The sequence below is a fragment of the Pezoporus occidentalis genome, unplaced genomic scaffold (assembly GCF_034315485.1).
Source record: "Pezoporus occidentalis ecotype Australia unplaced genomic scaffold, CSIRO_AGI_Poc_V1 ctg15, whole genome shotgun sequence".
Classification (NCBI taxonomy): Eukaryota; Metazoa; Chordata; class Aves; order Psittaciformes; family Psittacidae; genus Pezoporus; species Pezoporus occidentalis.
In genome coordinates, this window is record NW_026913316.1 from 5,062,232 (window position 1) to 5,084,217 (window position 21,986).

General features: G+C 40.5%; 1 protein-coding gene across 7 annotated transcripts in view; it reads right to left on the minus strand.

The window, feature by feature from the left end:
- Positions 1-10,812: 10,812 nt before the first annotated feature.
- GRB10 (growth factor receptor bound protein 10) overlaps positions 10,813-21,986 on the minus strand; it is a 147,492-nt gene continuing 136,318 nt past the window's right edge. For 6 of the 7 annotated variants that reach the window (XM_062610913.1, XM_062610914.1, XM_062610918.1 and 3 more), the window contains 6 exons: positions 20,273-20,350; positions 19,493-19,609; positions 18,535-18,601; positions 17,454-17,541; positions 14,735-14,828; positions 10,813-13,951 (listed from right to left, as the gene is read on the minus strand). In XM_062610913.1, the coding sequence (XP_062466897.1) occupies positions 13,805-13,951; positions 14,735-14,828; positions 17,454-17,541; positions 18,535-18,601; positions 19,493-19,609; positions 20,273-20,350 (591 nt within the window). In that variant the 3' untranslated portion in view covers positions 10,813-13,804. The remainder of the gene's footprint in view (positions 13,952-14,734; positions 14,829-17,453; positions 17,542-18,534; positions 18,602-19,492; positions 19,610-20,272; positions 20,351-21,986) is intronic. The other variant, XR_009963260.1, reaches the window with a different exon arrangement.

Here is a 21,986-nt window from a genome sequence, read left to right on the forward strand (position 1 = left end):
TACCTTTGTTCAACCTACTACAAAGCTTTCCTAATCTCTCTGCTTCATATTCAGCCTTGTAAAGATAGTCTGCATGTAACAGACTGGGAAATAAAACCTCTACAGAGACTGTTTCATAGGCTGCACAGTAATGGAGTCACATCTTTGCCTTCAGGTCACCCCATGTTCCTAAACATCCAGACTTGCAGCACAACATTCCACTCGTAGAGAATCAATGGAAAAAAATACCATGTGCTGCCATTAATTCTCACAACAGTTATCATCTTAGAGACACAATCTCTCTAATTGTCTGCCTTTGAAACTTCAAAGAATAAAATCAGGAATAAAGTAACACACCTGACAATACAAGAATAACAACATTCAACTATATCTGACTCCCTATAAACCACCCAATTCCTCTGAAAACATATAGCCAGGAAAGGTAAAACTAAAATCTATTACACCTTCACTAAGCTCATCAAACTGCCTGAATTTTAAAAACAAACGCTCCTTTCAAAAGCAAGAGGGAATAAATGGCATAGTATTATTTAGCAGTGAACTGTAAGAACAACCCTTTAAGTATACAAGGTTCTTCCCAGCTATCTGACAAAGACACTAATACCGAAATCTTAATTTAGCTTTCAAGTATTAACTATTCACCATAAGATCTCTTCTTTCTTTGTGAATAAATGGAGATACAATCTGCACAGGATCAAGAAAGAAGGTGAAAAACATACAACAAAACAGTTGTTGCATTCAAAATGTTTTCTACAGGAGAGGTATCTTTGCAAAGAAATAGAACATGAAACCAGTATGAGGACTGGTTAGATGGGAAGACACTGGAGGAACACTGGAGATCTGTCTACATGCGGAGGCAACAGCCTTAGCTGAGCTCGGTAACAGGATAGTGATTAGGATACTCTGGAAGCAAGCTGAGTTTGTTGTATAGGTCAGACTAATTTTTTTTCAGTTACAAATGATGGTATTACAAAATACTGGTGGCCATACATTTCTGCTGATTATGAAATACCTTATCTGCGATTGAAAAAACAAAAAGTATAATTTCTGGTGCCTCGGATGAACGAAGCGACCACTTTTTGATGTTTAATGGAAGGAACAGCAAAAGAAACATATACTAAAGGGAGAACATGGGAAGGACTGAAGCAACAGGGAAATTTCCCAGGGATGTTTATCAATTGCCCATCCAAAGAAACTCCAACAACTTTAAATGACCTTTAGTGATTTTCTTTCCATTACAATGTAACAACATCTCAAAGGCCACTCACTGCCCATCCTCTCACCTACTTACCTTGGCTCTGCACAGTTCCCATGAGAAGTTCAACAGTAACAGCTGACTGGCAAAGGTGGGAGGCAAAATAAATCTTAAGTTTCCTGCACTTCCAGAAGACTAATGTGCCAGCTTGCAGACACCTTTGAAAACTGTCTTGTTCCACCTTCTTGATCCCAAACATGAAGTTTCAGCAACCTCTTTGCTAACAGAGCTTTTATACTACCTTCTAAACAGATAAACAGAAGAAACTTCCACCTACCCCAGTCCTGTTATTTCATTCTACTAACTTCACAGTATGGGACAGACAGGACAGATGACTGTCTCTGACAGTAAAAAACCAGCTCTACCCCATTATGTGTGCAGAAAGGACATAGCTGTATAACTAAAAACCCCTTGGTCTCAGTAAATTTGCTGTTCTTGCAACAGACATTCCAGTTTCCTCACTTTACTTTTAGTCTCTGTTACTGGTGGCTATGCACAATTTGAACATCAGGCTTCCAGGATGCTCTTCCCTCAAGTATTGCTCTCTTTAAGAAATCTTTCAGTGTGCATCATAATTATACTGGAAACTCTGCTTTCACCACATTCTTGTTAGGGTATCTATTTTTTCCCTTTTATTTACCATTGACATAAACAGTAAATTCATGTAATTTAAATGGTAAATGGTAAAAATTGTCAGTTTATTCCCCCTTGCTTTTCCAACTATAATTCTATGAACAGCAGTTCCAATTTCGTTGTCTTCTTGCTTTCTGAACCCCACCAATATTTAAATATTTTTTGCTGTTCCACATTTAGCCATGCATAAAACAGTAATGTCAATGTATGGGGATTGCTCTAGTCCCTGTGCCATATATAAGACCTCTACAAAAGGACAAGCCCAATGTGACACATTTACAGTGAAACCAAGCTACAGATAGAGAACTGATTTTTCAGGCAGATAGTAACTTTTTTCTCTGACTAAATCTGAAAACGTTAATAAAATTTCCTTGTCAGCTAGGATTCAGCTCCAAGACTGCCTAGTACACCCTCGTTCAGAGGTACTGCCACCCCTCCAGACTGCTCCACTTTACCAGCAGTGCCCTCGTGTCGATTTTTAGAAGCGTTAAGAAGAGATTCTCTTAAAAACGCTGTGAACTGCAAAGTTTTGATTTTAAAATACTTCCTGAACTCTTGACTGTTTCAACAAAATTGGCTTAAGCACACGCCAATTAAAACAGAATTACGCTTAGCATATCATGCTGCATTTCTAAATGCTCACTAGCTTTCCTAAATGCTGACTAGCTTAATGCTTAACAAACTATGCAGATTTGTCAAGTCAGATTAAATGGCAAAAGTACAGAGGTAGCTTCATTTTCAAACATGAGTGAGTTTACCCTTACCTGTTTTGGGATTTCACTTCTTTTCCAGATACTCTGGAAACAGGAATTTTCTGTATTTTCCTTATATTCTCCTGTCCTGTGAGGAAGCAGTCACCAGAAGCAGCTAAGGAATTTTAATCTCAAGAAATTTCTGGGGCTTTTCCAGTAACTATCTATGCTTGCTTTGACTTTTTCATTAATTATTAACCACATGTAGCACCATGTTCATTAGCCTCATCAGGCATTTTTTCTCAACAAAGAGAAAAAAGAAAACTTGTGAATTCAGTCAGTTCACAGGCATTTGGATGGGAGGGACACAGGACTTTTCAGTTACAGAGCATCAAGTAAAAATACACTGGGTGCCAAGAGGAGGTGGAAAGGTGGAATAGAAAGACCCAACAACCCCAGCCGACCTGAAGCCAGGGAATTACGTTGATGAAAACGTCTACATAACCGAGATGCCTGGCGGTGCGCACACTGGAAGGCAAGCGAGGCAACCCACGACACACCAGAGCCGGCCCCATCCGAAGCAGCCCATGTCTTGCCGGCACCAAGGGAAGAGCCCAGCCAGCGGTCCCCGGTACTGCCGAGAGGTGGAACCCTCACGCTGGCATACGGGAGGCACGCTTCCCTTGGCGGGGAACGGGACTGGAGGGAAGGGGACGGGACTGGCATCCCACTGCCTTCGGGGTCGGCATGGCGCAGGGCTGTAGGTGGCGCCGCCGTTTGCAGCAGGTGCCCTGGAGGAGGCTGGCAAGTAGCCGGCCTTCACTGAGGGCTGTTTTACTGCTGCTTCACAGAACACAAGGCTCAGAGTGCAGCCCTGCTCGGCTGCCGCCATAAAACAAAGCAAACCAAACACAGCGAGAAAACCCTGCGAGTAACGCGGGACTTCAGCCCCCACCCCGACCGGACCTCCCCTGTGCGGCCCGTCCGTGGCCGCCCTCTGCCGGGCTGGCCTGGCTTGGGCTGGCCTCCCAGGCGGTGGAGGAAGGGGGTTGTTGAGGCGTGGAACAGGGAGACGAGTGCCCTCTGCAAGTGGAGATCTCCGTCGTGGCAGAACGGGCTTCCTTCAGCTGTGAAATGAGGCAAAGTCCAGGCTTTATTTCAGCTGGCCTGCGCTCATGTCACAGGCATATTTATCTATTCATTAATTTACTTTTCCTTTTGGAAGACTGGTAATTTTTGTCCTGATTCACTCCAGGATTTAAACAAGTCAGAAATGAAGACTTGGAATGAGCAAAATGGGATTTCACCATGACAAGCTCCAGTTTGTTGGAAGGGCTCAGCGCATCTCATGGGGCACTAGCTCCTTGGGTCCTGGGTGAGCTGCTCACTGTGGTGGGCTCCTGGGCCCAGGCACCCTTTGGTGTGTGCTGCTGGAGAGCAGGCTCCTCGGAGATGCCCCAGGGCCAGACTGGGATGAGCACCAGCAGTTGCATTGTGGCAAGATATCGCTGCCCGGGTGCAGAACCTGGTGGTGAAGGTACGTCATGTAGATGCTCATGTACCCAAGTCAGGCCACTGAGGAACACCAGAACAACCAACAAGTGGATAAAGCTGCTAAGACTGAAGTGGCTCAGATGGACTTAGATTGGCAACATAAAGGTGAATTATTTTTGGCCCGGTGGGCCCATGACACTTCGGGCCATCAGGCCAGATGTGCAACATATAGATGGGCTCATGATTGAGGGGTGGACTTAACAATGCCCAGGTTATTCATGAGTGTGAAACATGTGCTGCAATTAAGCAAGCCAAGCGGTTAAAGCCTCTTTGGTATGGAGGACGATGGCTGAAGTACAAATATGGGGAGGCCTGGCAGATTGACTACATCACACTCTCTTGCCCTGAAAGACTTTTACAAGAGATGGAGCCTGACATCATGGGCCGGATGAACTCAGCAGCTTAATAGGGATTGGTCCATGCACTAAGGAATGATCTCTCTCTCTCTCTCTCTGTGTGCATGTATATACATGTATATATATGAGATAAGAGTGATGGTATATTGAAAACTGTGGGATCTGAGCATGACGTGAATGGTGTGGAATAAGGGGTGGATATTGTCCTGAGTTCAGCAGTAGCAGTCATTTTTCTCCTTCTTAGTAGCTGGTGCAGTGCTGTGGTTTTGACTTTCAGCCTGGGAACAGCGCTGATAACACTGATGTTTTTAGTTTTCGCTCGGTAATGTTTACTCTGACCAAGGACTTTGTGAGTCTCATGCTCTGCCAGGGAGGAGGGGAAGCCAGGAGGAAGCAGAGACAGGACACCTGACCCAAACTAGCCAAAGAGGTATTCCATACCACAGAACATCATGCCCACTATATAAACAGGGAGCAGTTACCTGGAAGGGCTAGATCACTGGTCGGGTCTGGCTGGGTATTGGTCGGTGGGTGGTGAGCGGTTGTATTCTCTTCCCTTATTACACTTATCATTATTATTATTGGTGGTAGCAGCAGTGGTTTGTGTTATACCTTAGTTACTGGACTGTTCTTATCTCAGCCCGTGGGAATCACATTCTTTTGGTTCTCCTCCCCATCCCTCTGGGAGTGGGGGGAGAAAGGGGGGGGAGTGAGCGAGTGGCTGCGGGGTTCTGGGTTGCTGGCTTGGCTTAAACCACAACACAGGGCTAACCTCACAAGAATGTATAGCAAAAGCTTGTTATGTTTTGAATTTTTAAAATTTGTCTGGTTTTGATTCTCTTTCTGCAGTACAGAGGTTGTGACGGGCCAGACTGGGATGAGCACCAGCAGTTGAGTTGCTCTTCCCATTCTTTGGATTTAGACTAGATTTAGATTTTTTAAAAATTTGGCTTAGGTTAGATATAAGGAAGTTCTTTCCTGTGAGGGTGGTGAGGCACTGGAATGGGTTGCCCAAGGAAGCTGCGGCTGCTCTGTCCCTGTCAGTGTTCAAGGCCAGGTTGAACTGGGCTTTGAGCAATCTGGTCTAGTGGAAAGTGTCCCTGCCCGTGGCAGATGATTTTTAAGGTCCCTTCCTACCCAAACTGATCTATGATTCTATGATTATCTCCCTGCCTGACCAGCAGTGGATGGCTGGGGAGAGCCTTGTCAGCTGCCCTGGTCAGCCTAGTGCCTGGCCTGCCTGCCCTGGTACAGCCCACTCTCCCTGCTGCTCTGCCAGAGTGTCCAGTGAGAAAAAACACTGGGCTTCAGCAGTTGCACACCTCTTTCTGTTCCTCAGTTCTCACACAGGGGCATAAATGTTGCATATTACGTGAGAAAAGACTTCTCAACCCACCCCTGTGCATCCCTGTACAAAAAAGCTTTGAGATACCCATTTATGCATAACTTTTAGGATACCTGCTTCTGACTTGCATGTGAGCAGTATCCCCAGTCCAGTGCTAGGCATAGCTCGGCTCAGTTCATGTCATTTATTACCCTGTTTTGGGGCTGAATGAAGCTGGACACTACCCTTGTACAGCTTCAGGTCCTGACAGGCTCTGTTCTGCTGTGAACCAGGCAGCACCTCCAGCAAACCCTGCCAGCAGCAGGCTTGTGCGGGGGGACATAGCTGTCACAGACTCTGGAGGCATCACTTTCTGGGTGGTAGAGAGCAGATTCAGTGCTTACATGGCTGTTTCTCCAAGGGCAGCCTTAATTCACTCAAAAGGAGCCTGCTTTCGTAGGCTTTCCTCAGCTGTTAGTGCTAGCTCCAGTTGTTTCTGTATGGCCGACATGTGGACACGGGTACTGAATCAAGTATAAAATCTCCCTAGCTCTTGTCTTAATACTTAGTAGTAGATGTGTAGGGAAAGAAGAGTACAAACGTGGTCTGTCAAGTAATGATTCTTCCCCTAAAGACTGCTGCTGGCACTGGGTGACATGTCCTGTGGACTTCCAGAGGGAAAGATGGTATTTCTGTAGTCAGGGTTCATCTGCTGAGTTTTCTCTATCATGATGATTAAGCCCTTTGTGGACCCATGTGAACTTTTGCCACGAGGTACATTTCATGTTGGAGAACACTAGAGCTTACACAAGCAGCCTATGAAGAAGTATTTCTGGCTTTCCTGAACACTTGCCCCTGCACGCTTCAGGTGATGCCCTGCAGTGTTTTGATTGGAAGAGACTGTAATTAAATGTTTTGTATTCTGCTCAGATGCCTATATTTTTCTATAAGTCCATTATACTACCCTCAGTCAATGCTTTCTAGTTGGCTGAACTGTCATACTATCCTGTTTGCTTTTTCCTTGTTTCTCTTCCATTTTTACTGCATCCTAAGCTTCCCTTTCTGCTCCTGTTGTAGGAGTTCCTGTTCCCTTATCCTTTCAAGGACAGCAGCTTCTAGGGTTTTGTTCGTGAAGGATGTGCAAACAAGCAGGAGGGTCAATGCCTTCTCAGGCACACTGTCTTCTCTGAAGTGCTCTGATACCTAAAGCAGGCCAAATGCTTGTTCCAGCAATTCATTGTAAATGTTTGAGGCAAACTTTATAAGCCTTCAGCAATTTTCACCCTTGTTTAGCCAGCTGTTTCCACATGCCACATAGTCTTAAGTGAAAAAACCTAATTAATTATTCTACCTACCAATTCCGTAGTTATGAATTTGTTTTATTCCATAACTAGCTGTGTGGCGAGGTGATTTTTCAAGAAGCTCTAATCCTCACAGCTTTCCTCATTTCTGTATTTGTTTCTGTCTTTGGACCTGATTCTGAGAGTACTACAGTAACCTGAAAACAAAAATTTGCCAAGAGTCGTGCAGAGCACATGAATATCCTGCAGAAGTTCAGCAGCAAAGAGAAGTATTACGGAGGAAGTCAAATACTGAAAAGTATAACTAAAGTATGTGAAAATAGGATGTATCTATCATTCTTTGTGGGGCAATGAAATTGTACCTTTTCAGTACTGATCTTAGCCATTTGCTTTAAATATTGTTACCATTGTTGGCAGAACCATACTTCTACCTTCCTTTTTTCTTGATGGCAGTTGAACAGACTGTTTTGGCAGCTTGTAGAGAACACCAATTCCATAGCTATTTCTCTGCTTGATAACCCAAAATACCAATCCTTACACCTCTGGAGAATGTGTTTCACAAGGCAGATAAAATGGAAGGCTTTACATAGAAGTGTCTTCACAACTGTGAGGGAAGAGGAGGGAAACTGACTCTATGGGACTGGCGAGCAGCACTAAAGCATCACACCACTGTCTTCACTGTGTTCCTAGTCATACCCAAAACATCACTTGGACAATACTGCTGAAGAGTAATTCCTTTCTCTATTCCATTTCCTTCCCAGTCTAGCTCTTCTGAGCAAGAAGAGTTTCATGTCTGAGTGCAGCTGAGTTGAGCTTCGGAGCGCATAGAGCCAGGCTGTACTTCTGCTCAGAGCTGGCAGCTGTGTTTTTAAATCCACCTTCCTGCTCCCCAGTTATGGCACCAGAATCTTGCAGCCAACAGATGGAAAACACCTGATTATAGTAAAGCATGCAAGCCTGGGTAACCAACAAGTGTCGTAAGACCCTGTTAATCACAGCTCAGCGTCTTGTGATGAACTGATCTTTCTTGTTAAAACATCTGCAAGTATCTGTGCAAAATGATGAGCAATTATAGCAGAATGTCTCCAGGCTAAGAGTGTGCACTATGAGTGTTACACAAACAAATTTATTTTGAAGCCTCAGATGTGACTAATCACAGTATTTAATGAAAATCATATAGCTCTTGGATGTAGTTGTGGTTATTATTAGATTTTCAAATACTAATTAAATTGTGCTCCAAGTTAAGGCAGGAGGATGTAAGATTTAGGATGCAGAAGAAACTGAAATTAAGGCAATGTGGATATTTCAAAGGAAGAAATCTCTTTTCTCCATCTGCTGATATTGTTACTGAAGTTTCAGAGATGTTAGACAAACAATGCCCGAGACACAAAGTAGTATACAAGCTGGACATTAACAAACCAGATTAAAGCATCATTAAATTCACAGTAACATAAACCCAAAGTCATCTAAAGTTAGAATTACTTGAAGGGAAATGGCTCATCTGGTCAGATTCTTTTCATCTGGTTAGATTTTTTTCATCTGGTTTTGTGGGTACAGGCTGAAGCAGCAATTTGGTGTTAAAATATACCTAACTTTAGTTTCCGTGTATCAGGGTAAGTGCTGCAGCACGTGCTGTAGAACACTAGTCTGATACAAATTTACTCATAGCTTTAAATGCATTTAAGCTGTTTTGCCAGATGAACTTCATGGTAGAAGGCTGCATGTGGGATCAGAAGTCTGATAATGTCTACTGTTCTATGACTAATGTAAAAGCAACACAAACCTCCCATCAGGCAATTAATTCAAACCTGTACCACATACCCATTTCTGACCAAGGCTAATTTTGTACTGGTGATGTTCTGATAGACCAGGAGGTAGCTGCTATTAAGTGCCTGTTAATACCAGATTTCACAGGTATCATTTTGCACTTGCCACAGCTGGGGGCAGTTTGGACAAGGCGGCACACAATACTGCCCTGCCATTGTGCATGAGTATTGACATTTTTGCTGTGCTTTTTTTTTCATGCTGTCTTTTTGTCTATTCCAAACACAATATATAAAATAAAGTAAGGGGTGGGGGGTGGGGAATGTTTTGGGGTTGTTTTACTTTCGTTTTTTTACAGGTTTGTGTAGAGTTACAGTGCTTGACTTTTAATGATTACAGAGGGGGACAGTTACAGTGTTAGCACAGCTGCCTTTAGCTAAGCGAGAAACAGGCCTCTTCAAACCTTTTGCAAGCAAGCAGTCCCCTTTATTTCAAATTCAGTAAAGAGCAAGTTGCTGCATGCAGGACAGCAAACTCTTAAGCCCTTTAATGTGCATCTCCAGATAGAAAAAAAAATGGGAATATCAAAACACCGAAGTACTCTGCCTTCACGTGCTGAATTTCGTACTGCTAACATGTAACCTGTGCCCTAGTGCGATACAAACTTGCATGAAGACATAGCATGCAGAAGCCAGAGTGTGACTAAGGCTTGAAGTGGAATGCATTTGAGATCTTCTATGGCTTAGCGAGGCAGAAATGGGAAAGGATTTGGTCAAATAAAAAAAGTGAAACATTTCCAGCCTTCTATTATTCTATCTGCTAGAAGAAACACCAATCTCCCCCCACCACCCCAAATGACTTCTGTAAGCAAAAACATATTCTGTGCAGGTGTGCTTTTCCAGCCAAATGCTGATGAACCACTTGAATACAAGGATTACGAGGGTAAATAATTGCTTTCAGAAAGTACTATTGATAAGTTTTCTGATACAATAGCTATTAGGCTAATAAAGTACTTTTTGCAGTGTATACATTCAGTGAGTTATAGCTTTGTTATATGCCCCAAAAGATGCTCATGGTGCATTTCCTGATTTGACTCTAGTAACCTTCTCGAATACTGTAAATATCGTAACAGAATACCCCCAGTAGTTTTCCTCAAACAAAAGGAGTGATCAAGTTCTTTAAATAAAGGACAGTCTGTCCTTATCAAAATCACAAGACAGAACAGCTAGAATAAAGATATCTTGGGGATTCTATTTTCCTCTTAAATCTTCTTAAAGGCTGTTTAATATAACCCACCCCGAATAAACCAGAATCAAGGCAAAAGGTACATGTCCTGTGTTCAGCAGTAGCAGTCCTTTTTCTCCTTCTTAGGAGCTGGTGCAGTGCTGTGGTTTTGACTTTCAGCCTGGGAACAGCGCTGATAACACTGATGTTTTTAGTTGCTGCTGAGTAATGCTTACTCTGACAAAGGACTTTGTGAGTCTCATGCTCTGCCAGGGAGGAGGAGAAGCCGCGAGGAAGCAGAGACAGGACACCTGACCCAAACTGACCAAAGAGGTATTCCATACCACAGCACGTCATGCCCTCTATATAAACTGGGGGCAGTTACCCAGAAGGGCTAGATCACTGCTTGGTTGGGCTGGGTATCGGTCAGCGGGTGGTGAGAGGTTGTATTCTCTTCCCTTGTTACTTCCCTTATCATTATTATTATTGGTGATAGCAGCAGTGGTTTGTGTTATACCTTAGTTACTGGACTGTTCTTATCTCAACCCATGGGAGTTACATTCTTTCAGTCCTCCTCCCCATCCCTCTGGGAGCAGGCGGGGAAGAAGGGGGGAGTGAGTGAGTGGCTGTGTGGTTCTGGGCTGCCAGATGGGCTTAAACTATGACATACATCATGTACAGGTACAACCAAAAGATGACATTCATTCCAATATAAAATGAATAGCATTGTATTAACGTTTATTTCTAATTACAAGAAACAGAATATCAGTCCCTTATTTGTACAAAAATACCTGAAAGATTACAATTAGGTTCACAAGCCAAAAAGCTATTTACAGTATGAAGCAAAGCATATTGAATAAAGGTTTTGTCTCTTAAGTTAATACCTTTTGCATTCCCTGAAACTTTAAACTTTATTCCATTTTACAGTCACTAAATCTTGCATTGTGACAATATAATTTACGATAAGCAAGTCTTGCCACTGGAAAGGTGCATTGATTGGTCAAACTGTCAGGTATTTAGTGCAGAAAAGATAAGACAAAACATCTAAACTGAGGCACGTGTTTCTTCAAGATTAATTAACAAATAAAAAGTTTTTTGTACTTCAACACCTATCGTAACATAACTTAACTAGGAACCCCATTACCAAAATGGTTTGGCATTTTCCTTCTCAACATATTCAAGATTGCTACATGAAGTATTTATTTAGAAAATAAAATCACAGGCAAAAAGATAAAAATTCAACAGGCTCCAAAACAACCCTGAGCATCCCCTTTACATTCATGTCATTTAAATACAAAAATAAGAGTCAAATGTCCTTCAGTCCTTGGTATTCTGAGCTGGCAGCCAGCTGAATCTGTTGGAAAACTAAGGTGGCATTGACTGTTTTCCAGCAGAAAGAAGACAAAGCAGTGATCTGCTTAAGTAAGATTGTTGCCACTTTGAAGGTGGTCACTTTCTCAAAACAGCTCACTTTAGCTGGGAAAAGTACAAAATACTAAGTCAACCATCTACATACAAAAATCATGATTCATAGTCAAACTTTTATTCTCAATTTAAATAAGATGCAAGGTTTTTTTTTTTATAAATATGAAACACTGCAAATACTATCCGCATACTGGGAAAAATGCATGGTTGTCACTAAGCTATGTAAACAGAAAAACTTAAAACTACAGCATAAATGGTCTTATTAAACTGGTAATGTAGTCAATACAAGTATCTTTTTTTTTCCTAATAGGGGCCAAATAGAAGCATGCAAAGTGAAGTCAGACTTAAGTTAGCTTAATTTCAAGGTTTTAAAATACATTGTCTAGAAAGCAGGAACACTCATTTCACTATGTACAATTAAAAACAAAACAAAAACAAAACCAAAAAAAGGTTTCTACTAAAAACAAAATCAAGTTTCTTCATTTTTAGTATGTAGACATAAGATGGAAAAAAATACTAAATGTGTTCTGTAAACTAAAATACAGTGTTTCTATACCATTGACATAGTTATAAGCTGATACGGACGACTCAGGCAGGTTATGGTTTGTCTTAAGCTATTCTCAACACTACATGAAGACCTAAAGGTGTAGAATTGGTTTTACTTCTTTACCCTTTCAGATGGCTAGGATTTAAAACCCAGTGGCAAATATTAGTAAGGATGAACTAGCCTGCGTAAATCATTTCCCATCTCAAGAATGCTCCGTTCTGCACTGCACTCTGCAGGTTCCCAGGGTGGAGTACTTCTCGCCATGGCTAACTGCAGGAAGCACTGGGAAGTTAATTCAGTAACGGTTCCTGCACCAGCCACATTGCTGAAAGAATGGTATCTGCAAATGGAGGATCAAGGCGTCTAACTTTAATACCGATTTATCATCAGAAAGTGTTATTGTGTAAACATTAAGTAACTGATTTAAACATTAACAATAAAGTAGTTCTGATGACAAACCAGCACCAGAGCAGGATACACGCTTGTACTGGCGTGCCTTAGTGTGTATGACACAGAGATCACCAGTTACCTCAATGGATGATACTGCCAGCAGCTAGTTTACAATCAAATGTGTTTCCATTCCCAGCATGTTCTTTCTCAGCATGTAAACTTTCATGGCCCTACAGAAAGCAGAAGGGGTACAGTTCTTTTTATGCCCTATTTCCCAGGAGAGTTTTGTGTCACTGTAGCTTTACTATATGGAAAGAGCTCTTTGAAACAGTCTGAAAATTCAAGGAGCCATAAAGCTAAAAACACTGGTTTGATTTTTTCGTTGTTTTTTTTTTTTGTCTTTTTATTTTGTCATACTAAGACTACCCGCAGAAGAATCTTCTCACAAAAAAATGGTGGTTTCAAATACAAGTGTAGTCATTCAGTCCTATTCTATTTAGTAACAGTAAGGTTCCTCAGGAAAACAGTCAAAAGGCTGTAAAAAACAAACCACCACTCCAATAATAAAAATTTGTGCATAGAATCTAATACAGTCTTTGCATGACTGGATGCCACTAATATGCCATCAACATACTACAGCCATAATGCTACAAGTCAACAGTTTTAAGAGTACGTATATGGTGGTATGTTCTTTTAGAATTGTATCCTCATTGCTTCTTCAAAGACATCTGCAGATCATCGAACCTCAGGTCTCCAGAGAAGTTTTGAGACACACGCGCGCGCACACACACACACTTCTTGATTTTCTTCTAGATTCTTTTAGGCTGAAGCATTCCATACATTTTAGGGTGCAGATTAATACCCAACTCCTGCATGAATTTTAAAAGCCACATCAGCTCCTAATATAGGCTGCATACAATATCCGAAACAAAGTAGGAGTGCAAAAAAAGTGATCAATACAAAAAGTAAACACACTAGTCTTAATTGTCAAGATTATTCCAGGGCAAGAGTTCTTTCAAAGATTTCTCTTCACACTTGTTCCTGTTAAGTGGCCCAGCCAGAATAGTTTCCAGTTCGGTTTCAAATTTACTAATTGTTTTACATACCCTCCCCCCATTTTTGGGATGCTGGGACACTCAGCAGCAATCACTCTTAGGTGTTAGACAAACCAGCAATCTTGGTCTGTTGGCACCTGTCGAATCCATCCCTTTCAGAGTCCCAAGGTGCATAATATTTTTATTTATTTTAACCAACTTACAAATCTGCCAATTCCCCAGTGTCAACGTTCTCTTACAATTACTCTTCTAGCAAATCCAGTCTTCAGTAAAAGTCAGATTTGAGGTCATAAGGCCACTCGAATGCAGTGGTGTTTGAGTTTGCAGGGCAAGACTCCTTTGTTTAGTTGATAGAATTCAACAAGCTGGATTAGATCACTGAATTTGGTGTTCCCATCATCCAGGCTGAAAAATATCTGTCCATCATCTTCACACTGGGGAAACAAAACATCCTTTTCAAGTTAGACTGCACCTGAAGAGATGCAAGTATGGCAAAACATAGGAGTACAAGCATGTGACATAAAATAAATGACAGGCACTGCCCAGCAACCTATCACCCAGAGATCTTTGAGAAACCAGACGCAGCACTAGAAAAGAACACATGTTAACTCAACTTGAAATGTTTTGTTTATGAAAGTGAAAGCTTGTGGGCAGAGTAATTGAAAGTCATAAAGACAGCGCTTTCATAAACAAAAATACTCCCAAAGTATTTGTTAGCAGTTTGTAAAATTGGCAGGCAAAGCAAGCGAAGAGGGTTTGGACCAATAAAGAGGTTACATGATCTTAAACTTCTTATGCTGCTCTTGATCAAGATAAAAATCACATAGGTTCTTGACATCTCAGTGTAATGCTATTTTAAGCTCAACGTTATTGGATAACCTCCAGAATAAAACTTTTTAAAGTTTCCCTGAGTTATTCAACATTTGCCTAAGTGACAGGGAGACAACTGCCGCTGATGTTGCTGTCAGTCACAGAGAACAAATTCTGTGCATTACTTCTATACCTCAGTGACTTACACTAGTTTTCCAGGCAATGTTAACAAAGAATTTTAATCAGACATTTGACAATTCTAAAGAATACTTGCTAATATACTTGCTAATGGAAACATCACGGTTAATTACATCAGTAATTAATAAGAGGTTCTCTTCAGATGCTGGCAAAGCTTCAAGATTTAAAATTGCTTTTTTTGTGATCAGTATCAAAAACAATCTACTTACCGGCAAGATCTGAAAATGCTTTATTTTTTGATGATGGCACAGTGTAAGTACAAATGCCTTTGGATTGCTTTGGCTGTCCCGGAGAAGAAATAGTCTAGGAGAGAACATTTTTAAGTACATGCTGAATACCACAATCCATTTCTTCATAAATAATCAAAACTACTATGTCATTTCATGCTATTGCCTAACTCTTCTTTGGTGTTTCCATAATGGGCAATTTGCCTTCAGTTTTTATACTAGGGCTATGCAAAGTAACAGATGAAGAAAAGAAGGGAAAGACACATGTCAGTAGTTCTTCCCCTATGAATATATGAGGCTTTTCAAAAGGGTCTCTCTAACTGAGCTTTCCATTACTGATATGTACTCTCATTAAAGAAAAGTGTTTTCATTTAACTCCAAAGAAAATATGGATTTCTGCACAAATGGCATTTTGCATCAGTTTACAGAAATCCAGTCTTAGCAAAATTATGTTAAGTTAAATGACTGCAATTGCACAGGAACAGCTCAATACTTTCTTAAAACAACAGTTTAGCACCCACATTATCAAGATGTGGAAAACACACACAGCTTTTTCCTCTAAAACACTCACAGGATTTTTCCCTCAGCATCACTGGAAAATAATACACTTCAGGAATATAGCTAGCAACATCATACACTATGTAACTGTCACTTTAAGTTGACCCACAAAATTGAAGTCCTAACTCAAATACCTATTTGGAAGAGAAAAAAAATCTAGTAAAAAATGTTTCCTCCCCTTGACATTTATGAACTAAGGAAGGAGAACCTCTCCATGCCCGAGGAAACAAGAATATACCTTTGGCATAAGGCTTACAGTGCTAATCACTAGAGGATTTGTGACACTGCCAAGCACAGTACTGGGGCAGGCCTCAAGCCCTCTTAATTGCTAACCACTAAGCCAGGAACACACTCTTCCAAGGCTGAGTTGCAAGAACTGCTTGTAGTCTTATGAACCCAAAAGAACTTCCTCCAGCTCCTCAGAACTGATTGAGAAATGTCAATACCACAAAAATGCACCATCATAACTAGGGTCACTCCAATACTCAGAGACAGGCATGTCTTGCTACCACCGGAAACCACTCATGGTATTTGAACATTCCTTTTTAATCCTAGCAAGACCAGATGTGTGGAAAAGGGACCAAAGACTTTACAAATTAGGATCCATCTCAGTGAGATGGATCTTACCTGCCCTGTGGTTACAGCATTCATGCAAGTATGAAAATTATCTTTCATCTAGCCGTTTCATAATGCATGGTAGCATAAGCTGATGACACAAAAAAAGCTCAGCACAACTGATCCTTCAAGTGTTTACTCAACCTCTGGCAAGCAAAAGGCTGTCCACATAAACAAGAACTACTAAGATAGATACATCCACAACAATAGTATCCAGAGACAGTCAAATGATAGCACTATCAGCTGCCTGCATACATTGCAGAACATCTTACATGAGCCATGAGAAGACTGTTGACTTTCTACCTCCTTTGTTCAAGAACACATGGAGCAGGAAAACACAGGTAAGAGTCTTCTGTCCTGTAAACCACAATCCTTAGATCTCAGAGCACACAGATAACATGGTTCCTTTTGCCACTGACCTCACTACAGCCAAACTAACCAGTCTTCACATTCTACAGTCAATTAGTTGTCTTACACCACCTCAGAGACATTAACCTATTTATGAAAACCCCAAGAAAGACAGGCAGCTAGATTCCTAAGGCAACAAGTCAAAATGAGCCCCAAATTGTAAAGATCTGCAGTATGAGAGAGAACGACAAACCCAACAAGTCAGCAGTGCTCCTTTGTTTTCTTAGCCTTTCTTCTCTGTTTAACCTGCTAAGCTAAAACCCAATATCCTTAGCCCAGCAAAAACTCCAAAACAATTAAAACCCACTGCTTGATGAATATGTACATGCAATAGCAACTTTAGCAACTTCTATTTCGCTAATGTATGTCACTCTTCACAAAGATTAGTGATGCTCCTGAATCAAAAAATGTCAGAAAGGATTGAACTTAACTGTCTCCTGAGAAGCCAACACTGAAATTTCTACCTTAACCCTGACAGCAGTGACATTAGTGAACTAAAGGCAACCATGCTCTCATGCTCTTCCCATCCCACAAATTAAGAACTGCTGAATGCAGTTTAAGCAGCTTCCCTTCAATAACTATAACTATGTGTAAGTAAGGAAAACAGATGCTCAGAAGATACTGAAATCTCAATTGCAGACATTTTAGACAGTGCTGGAACACGTACCTTCATTTCCTTGCTCTAGAACAGAAACAGATAGTGAGAAATCATCATAAACTGCTCTGGATAATGCAAAAGAGCACAAATGGCTGATCATAAATTTGTGGGCAAATAGCTAGGTACAGCTTTGCCTGAAAAATAGGTCCTCAATGCAGATTACAGGAATGAATTACTTTCCAATTCTAACTTTATCCAAAACTTGATTGCTTCTGTTGGAAAAAAATAAAAAAAAGTTTAAGTGTATCCTTAATATTTTCTTTTTCAAAGTAAATTTAAAACTTACTTCTGCAAACCCATACTCTGACTTTTTGAAATCCAGGCAGGTTACAATGGGACTACACGAGAACTGGGTTACTCAGAAGTACTTACGTACCTGTTAAAACCCCTACAGCAGAAGACGTGTTCCTGTCTAGAATGCCTAGCATCAGATCATAAATACTAAGCAACAGGAATACCTACCCATCTACAAGCCCTTGCTGCTTAATGATCCTGTGAGATTCTTCTCTGGAGATTCTGCCGTGAAACCAGTGCTGTGTCCTATGAATAACTGGAGGCAAGAGGGAAAAGAGGGAATGAGAGGATGGTTAAAACCAGTAATGTGCAACAGTTTATTCCACACACTGATTATGTAAACATTTTAAAAGTGGGTATAGTTTTGTTACATCATACAAAATGTCTTTCATCATTCTATATAAGAAATGAATCAGTATGGGAAAAATGCACCAGCTGTTGCATCCACTTAATGTATCAAGTAGAGAGGCATTATCTCCATGTATCTTGTGATTTGCAGATGTACGATTAGGTTAGCGAGAGAAATCTCTTATTACAATATGGCCTTTTCATAGCTTCTTGAAAATACTGGACTAAACAATTCTTAGAATACAACATATAAGTTAACCTGTTAAAACCAAGTCTATCTCTCAAATAATAAAAAAGCACTTTAGCTTATGCTACCCACCAATATTTTTATGGGTTTTGTTCTGTTGTTTTTCAAACAGTATTTTCAAATTCTGTTGTGAATAGAAACACAGACTAGAAACAGAGTATATCTTTCCTCTAAACTCTCCAAGATATTAATATGCAATTTCTTGTTATTTTAAGAAACTTACAATCTCAAAGAACTCAGAACCCACAGGCCTCCATTTTACATTATTGAGTTATGATGGAATAAATACTATTTTGAAGACTTATTTTTACTCTTAAAAGATTAACAGATCACTCATTGACTTTCTTGGACTAAACCAAAGGATTGACTTCTGGATTGTTTTAAATGGAAACATTTACGGAGTCTCTATTTTTTATAAAATGAGTTTCAAAAGATTAATATTGAAGAAAAGTTTGAACGCACCTTCAAAGGCAAACAAATTCCTTCTACTGATAATGACACAGAAGCATAAACACTATATGACACTGAGGCATTAATACTCCATGACTGTACTAAGTATGTGCAGTCCCCAGTTCATATGTCCCTATATGAAATGTAACTCTTATTTACCCACAGAAGCCTCTGATACTACGCTTATGAACCAGCAGAATTTACCTGTACTCAATGTGGAAGGATGGAGTGGACTTTGGCTACCCAAGATGTTCATTCTTGTGCTACGTTTCTACAGAGAAAATGAATTACCGTTAAATCCACACTAAAGCCTCAACAGAAGAGAATTAGTGCACATGCAATACAGATTTAATTTACAGGAAACTGGGGGCTGGGCAAGTTTAATGCAAGGATGAAAAAAAGAAATGCAACTTTGAAGGGGGCTAATCTACAAGCAGCAGCTCATTTTAGCTGGCTTAAAACACAAGCCAGATGTTAATGATGAAAGCTCAGTATCTAAAAATACAAAAAGGAAAGAAAAAAAAAAGAAAAAAAGGAAAAAAAAAGACAGAAAAAAGAAAATTCTGGTATGTTTCTGCTCAGGCAAAACACCAGGCACTCAGTAAATCAAGCAGTATTTCCCTCCCGTACATAAAGCACCAGCTAATGCTTCAGTAATGACTCCTATTCCCTAAGAGACGAGCATGTGGGAAAACTTGTACTGCAGCTGTCTGTCCACAAGACACTATAAACAAGTTACATCAGTTTTCATTGCAAGAGGTCCTGCCTCTTGTATATTCTGCAATTAAACTTACTGGGAGCAAGCCATTAGTCAGAGCCCCAGCCTCTTCCATGTGGGGAAGCATTTAATTTGACATATTCCTCCTCAGAGACTGGTTTTGCAAACTGGCAGTAAAGTTCTGGTGGGTCTGCTTTCCCCCTCAACTTTCCTCTGGACACTAGGGGGACAGAGAAGCAGTGGTAGAAGGTTGTTGTGAATGTGACAGTTTTGCTAAAGATGGATATTGACTTTCAGATCTGCATGCTTGCAGTGTGATTGCTTCAGGTCGGAGCTAAGCTATACTGTGACCAGCACTGCACTAACATCATAGCACACTCTGTGTTTTGGCTCTCAACAGACACTTACTAATTATAAAAATAGAAAAGAAGAGAAGATAGCTACCCTCCAAGCATGTCCTTCTTCCAAGGCAGCACTCTGTGCTTCAGCAGGATTTTCAATAACTCTTCCTATTTGCCCCGAAAAATCCATTGCTACTAGTGAGTTTTCAGATACACTTCTCTGAAAAGGAATTTTCACTTGTTTCAAAAAACAGGGAAAGAAAAAATCCAGCTTGAGAGTTTCATTTCAAAGTGTTTTGGTTTCAGAAGACTGTCCAAAGATATCCCTCAACAGCACAGAAAATACATCTCATTTTTTAATCCCTTGATTTGCAAACACAAAAATAGACGTTTTTTTCTCTTTAGGCCGTAGGGGAGGGAGAGGATTGAAAGGCTGAGAATAGAATCTATATTGCTCAAGTTGCCCACTTGCCCTATTACCATACTCCAGTTATTTTCAGGGCCAGTTGGGATCCAAATACAGGATCCTCACTTTTAGATAGCTAACAAGTCAGCTCTTGGCCAAACATATTTTAGGAAATTCACGTGTTAGTTTTGCCAGACCTAAGCTGGCTTCTGCAGACAGCCAGATGTCTCTGTAATGTACATCTCAAAGTGCCTGACGTATCCAAGATTTTTCAATCATGTGGATCATGTAAGCCTAAGATAATGGAGAGCCAACCACATAAACTGTACTCACGCGAAACGTGAACTTTACATTGATTTGTTACACAATGCTGAATTTACATTTCTTAGCATAAAATTTTCCACTTTTAAAATGCAAAAGCAAATGTATCTTTTCCAACATCATACATTAATGAGGTCAATAAAGGTCATTACTTACTACTGGAGTGGAAAAGTGTGGAAGCATGGCTTTTCTCTGCTGGGGAATTCTGTAATTCTGATACAGTAGCATTCCATACTGCCAATAGACATGCAAGGTCATTAGTATTCAAATATATATCCTAAGTAAAAAACTGTAGTATTTCATAATACCTTACACTGGAACAAGGTGCCACCGGTTTATTATTTGCATGATCAGAAGCTGTCCCAAAGCAATTTGCATTGAGTGACAGTGATTGGTAGGTGGCAACAGAGCAGTAAATATGCACGAGTTTTATTTAAGACAGTGCTTTTACAACCCCGAGTGAAACACACAGGTAATTTCTGCCACTCTTGGTTACCACCATGTTTTCCTCATAGAATACAAGCTTCCACTTGAGGTCAGAACACTTGTATTAACTCCCCCTCTTTTTAGCCTCTAGTAATGTGAACTTTAAGAAATGTCTGCCTAAGATGTTCAAACTCGGTTTTCATAATGATAAAAAGTAAGAACCTTTCTAATTCACTAGCTCTTTTAATAAATTTCATCAAGAAATAACACTTTTGGTACTTTTCTATAAAAATAAGGCGACTGAATTCCAGTCATGCTCCTCGTTGAACATGATAAATTTTAGCAACACTAGTAACTAGCACGGTAGGAAAACACCTACTCAGTGCCTTCCCTAGAGGCACAGTGCTGAAGTATAGCAGCATTACTTACTGAATGTTCTAACTGAAATGGTATAAATAATTTTGTAAACATGGTAATATATGACCACAGAAAGCTAAATCAGTAGGTATATAAAAAGGAGGGTCACAGCCACAGCCTTGGGGCACAGCCTTAATTCTCCCTGACTATACACCTTTAATCATCTTTCAGTGTTCCTCAAACTTTTTGTAACTAATGTTAACTGCCTCAGGGTGAATGTTCTATATACAGAAATTACTGCCATACAGTATCCTGTATGAGAGAGAGATTCTTCTGAACAGTCACAGCAAGATGCATGCCTACATATTTGGTAAGAACAGTTAATGCTGTACACTGTGGAAGTTTTTCCTTGCCATTCAGGAATACCAGTGCCTTGACCAGTGTATTCTTCAGAGGTGTCTTCAAGGTACAATTCACTACAATTTTCTGATCCTCTGTTTGAGCACATTCCCCACATGCAAAATTTTGTGTAAGTAAGGAAAATAAAGGACAGCTGTGAAGAAGCACTGGGACTAAAACTCTTACCGTAACTGTTAGTGTGTATTAAACATAAGTCAAGTAACTGCAGAGTGGATTATGATAGCCAACAGAGATATCAGCTCCACAGAAATTAAATATGCATCTTGTAACTGAGATTGCTTCTTGCATCCTGGCCCATACTATGGCTAGTGCACCTGCTTTGTAACAATTTCTGTACTGCAACACAGAATCTCTTATGATTAATAAATAAGGTAATACTTGGAGAGCATTCAAAGAGAGATGCTCCAGTTTGGAAGGTGACCACTTCATGCAGATGGAGAAGAAGCACTGTGTTTTCATACCCACAGGTCTAGGAGTCTGATTTGCCTTCCCTATGCTTACAGGGTTTTGCATGATGGACAGTTTGCATGGGGAGAGGAACAGGTAACTGTAGCAAACATCTGTTATGTTTTGAAGATAAACAAATGAGATTTTGAAAGGGAGGGGGGAAATAAGCAGTGACCTCAGCAGCTGTAGGCAGCAGCCATGCCCTCCTTTCCAAATCTGA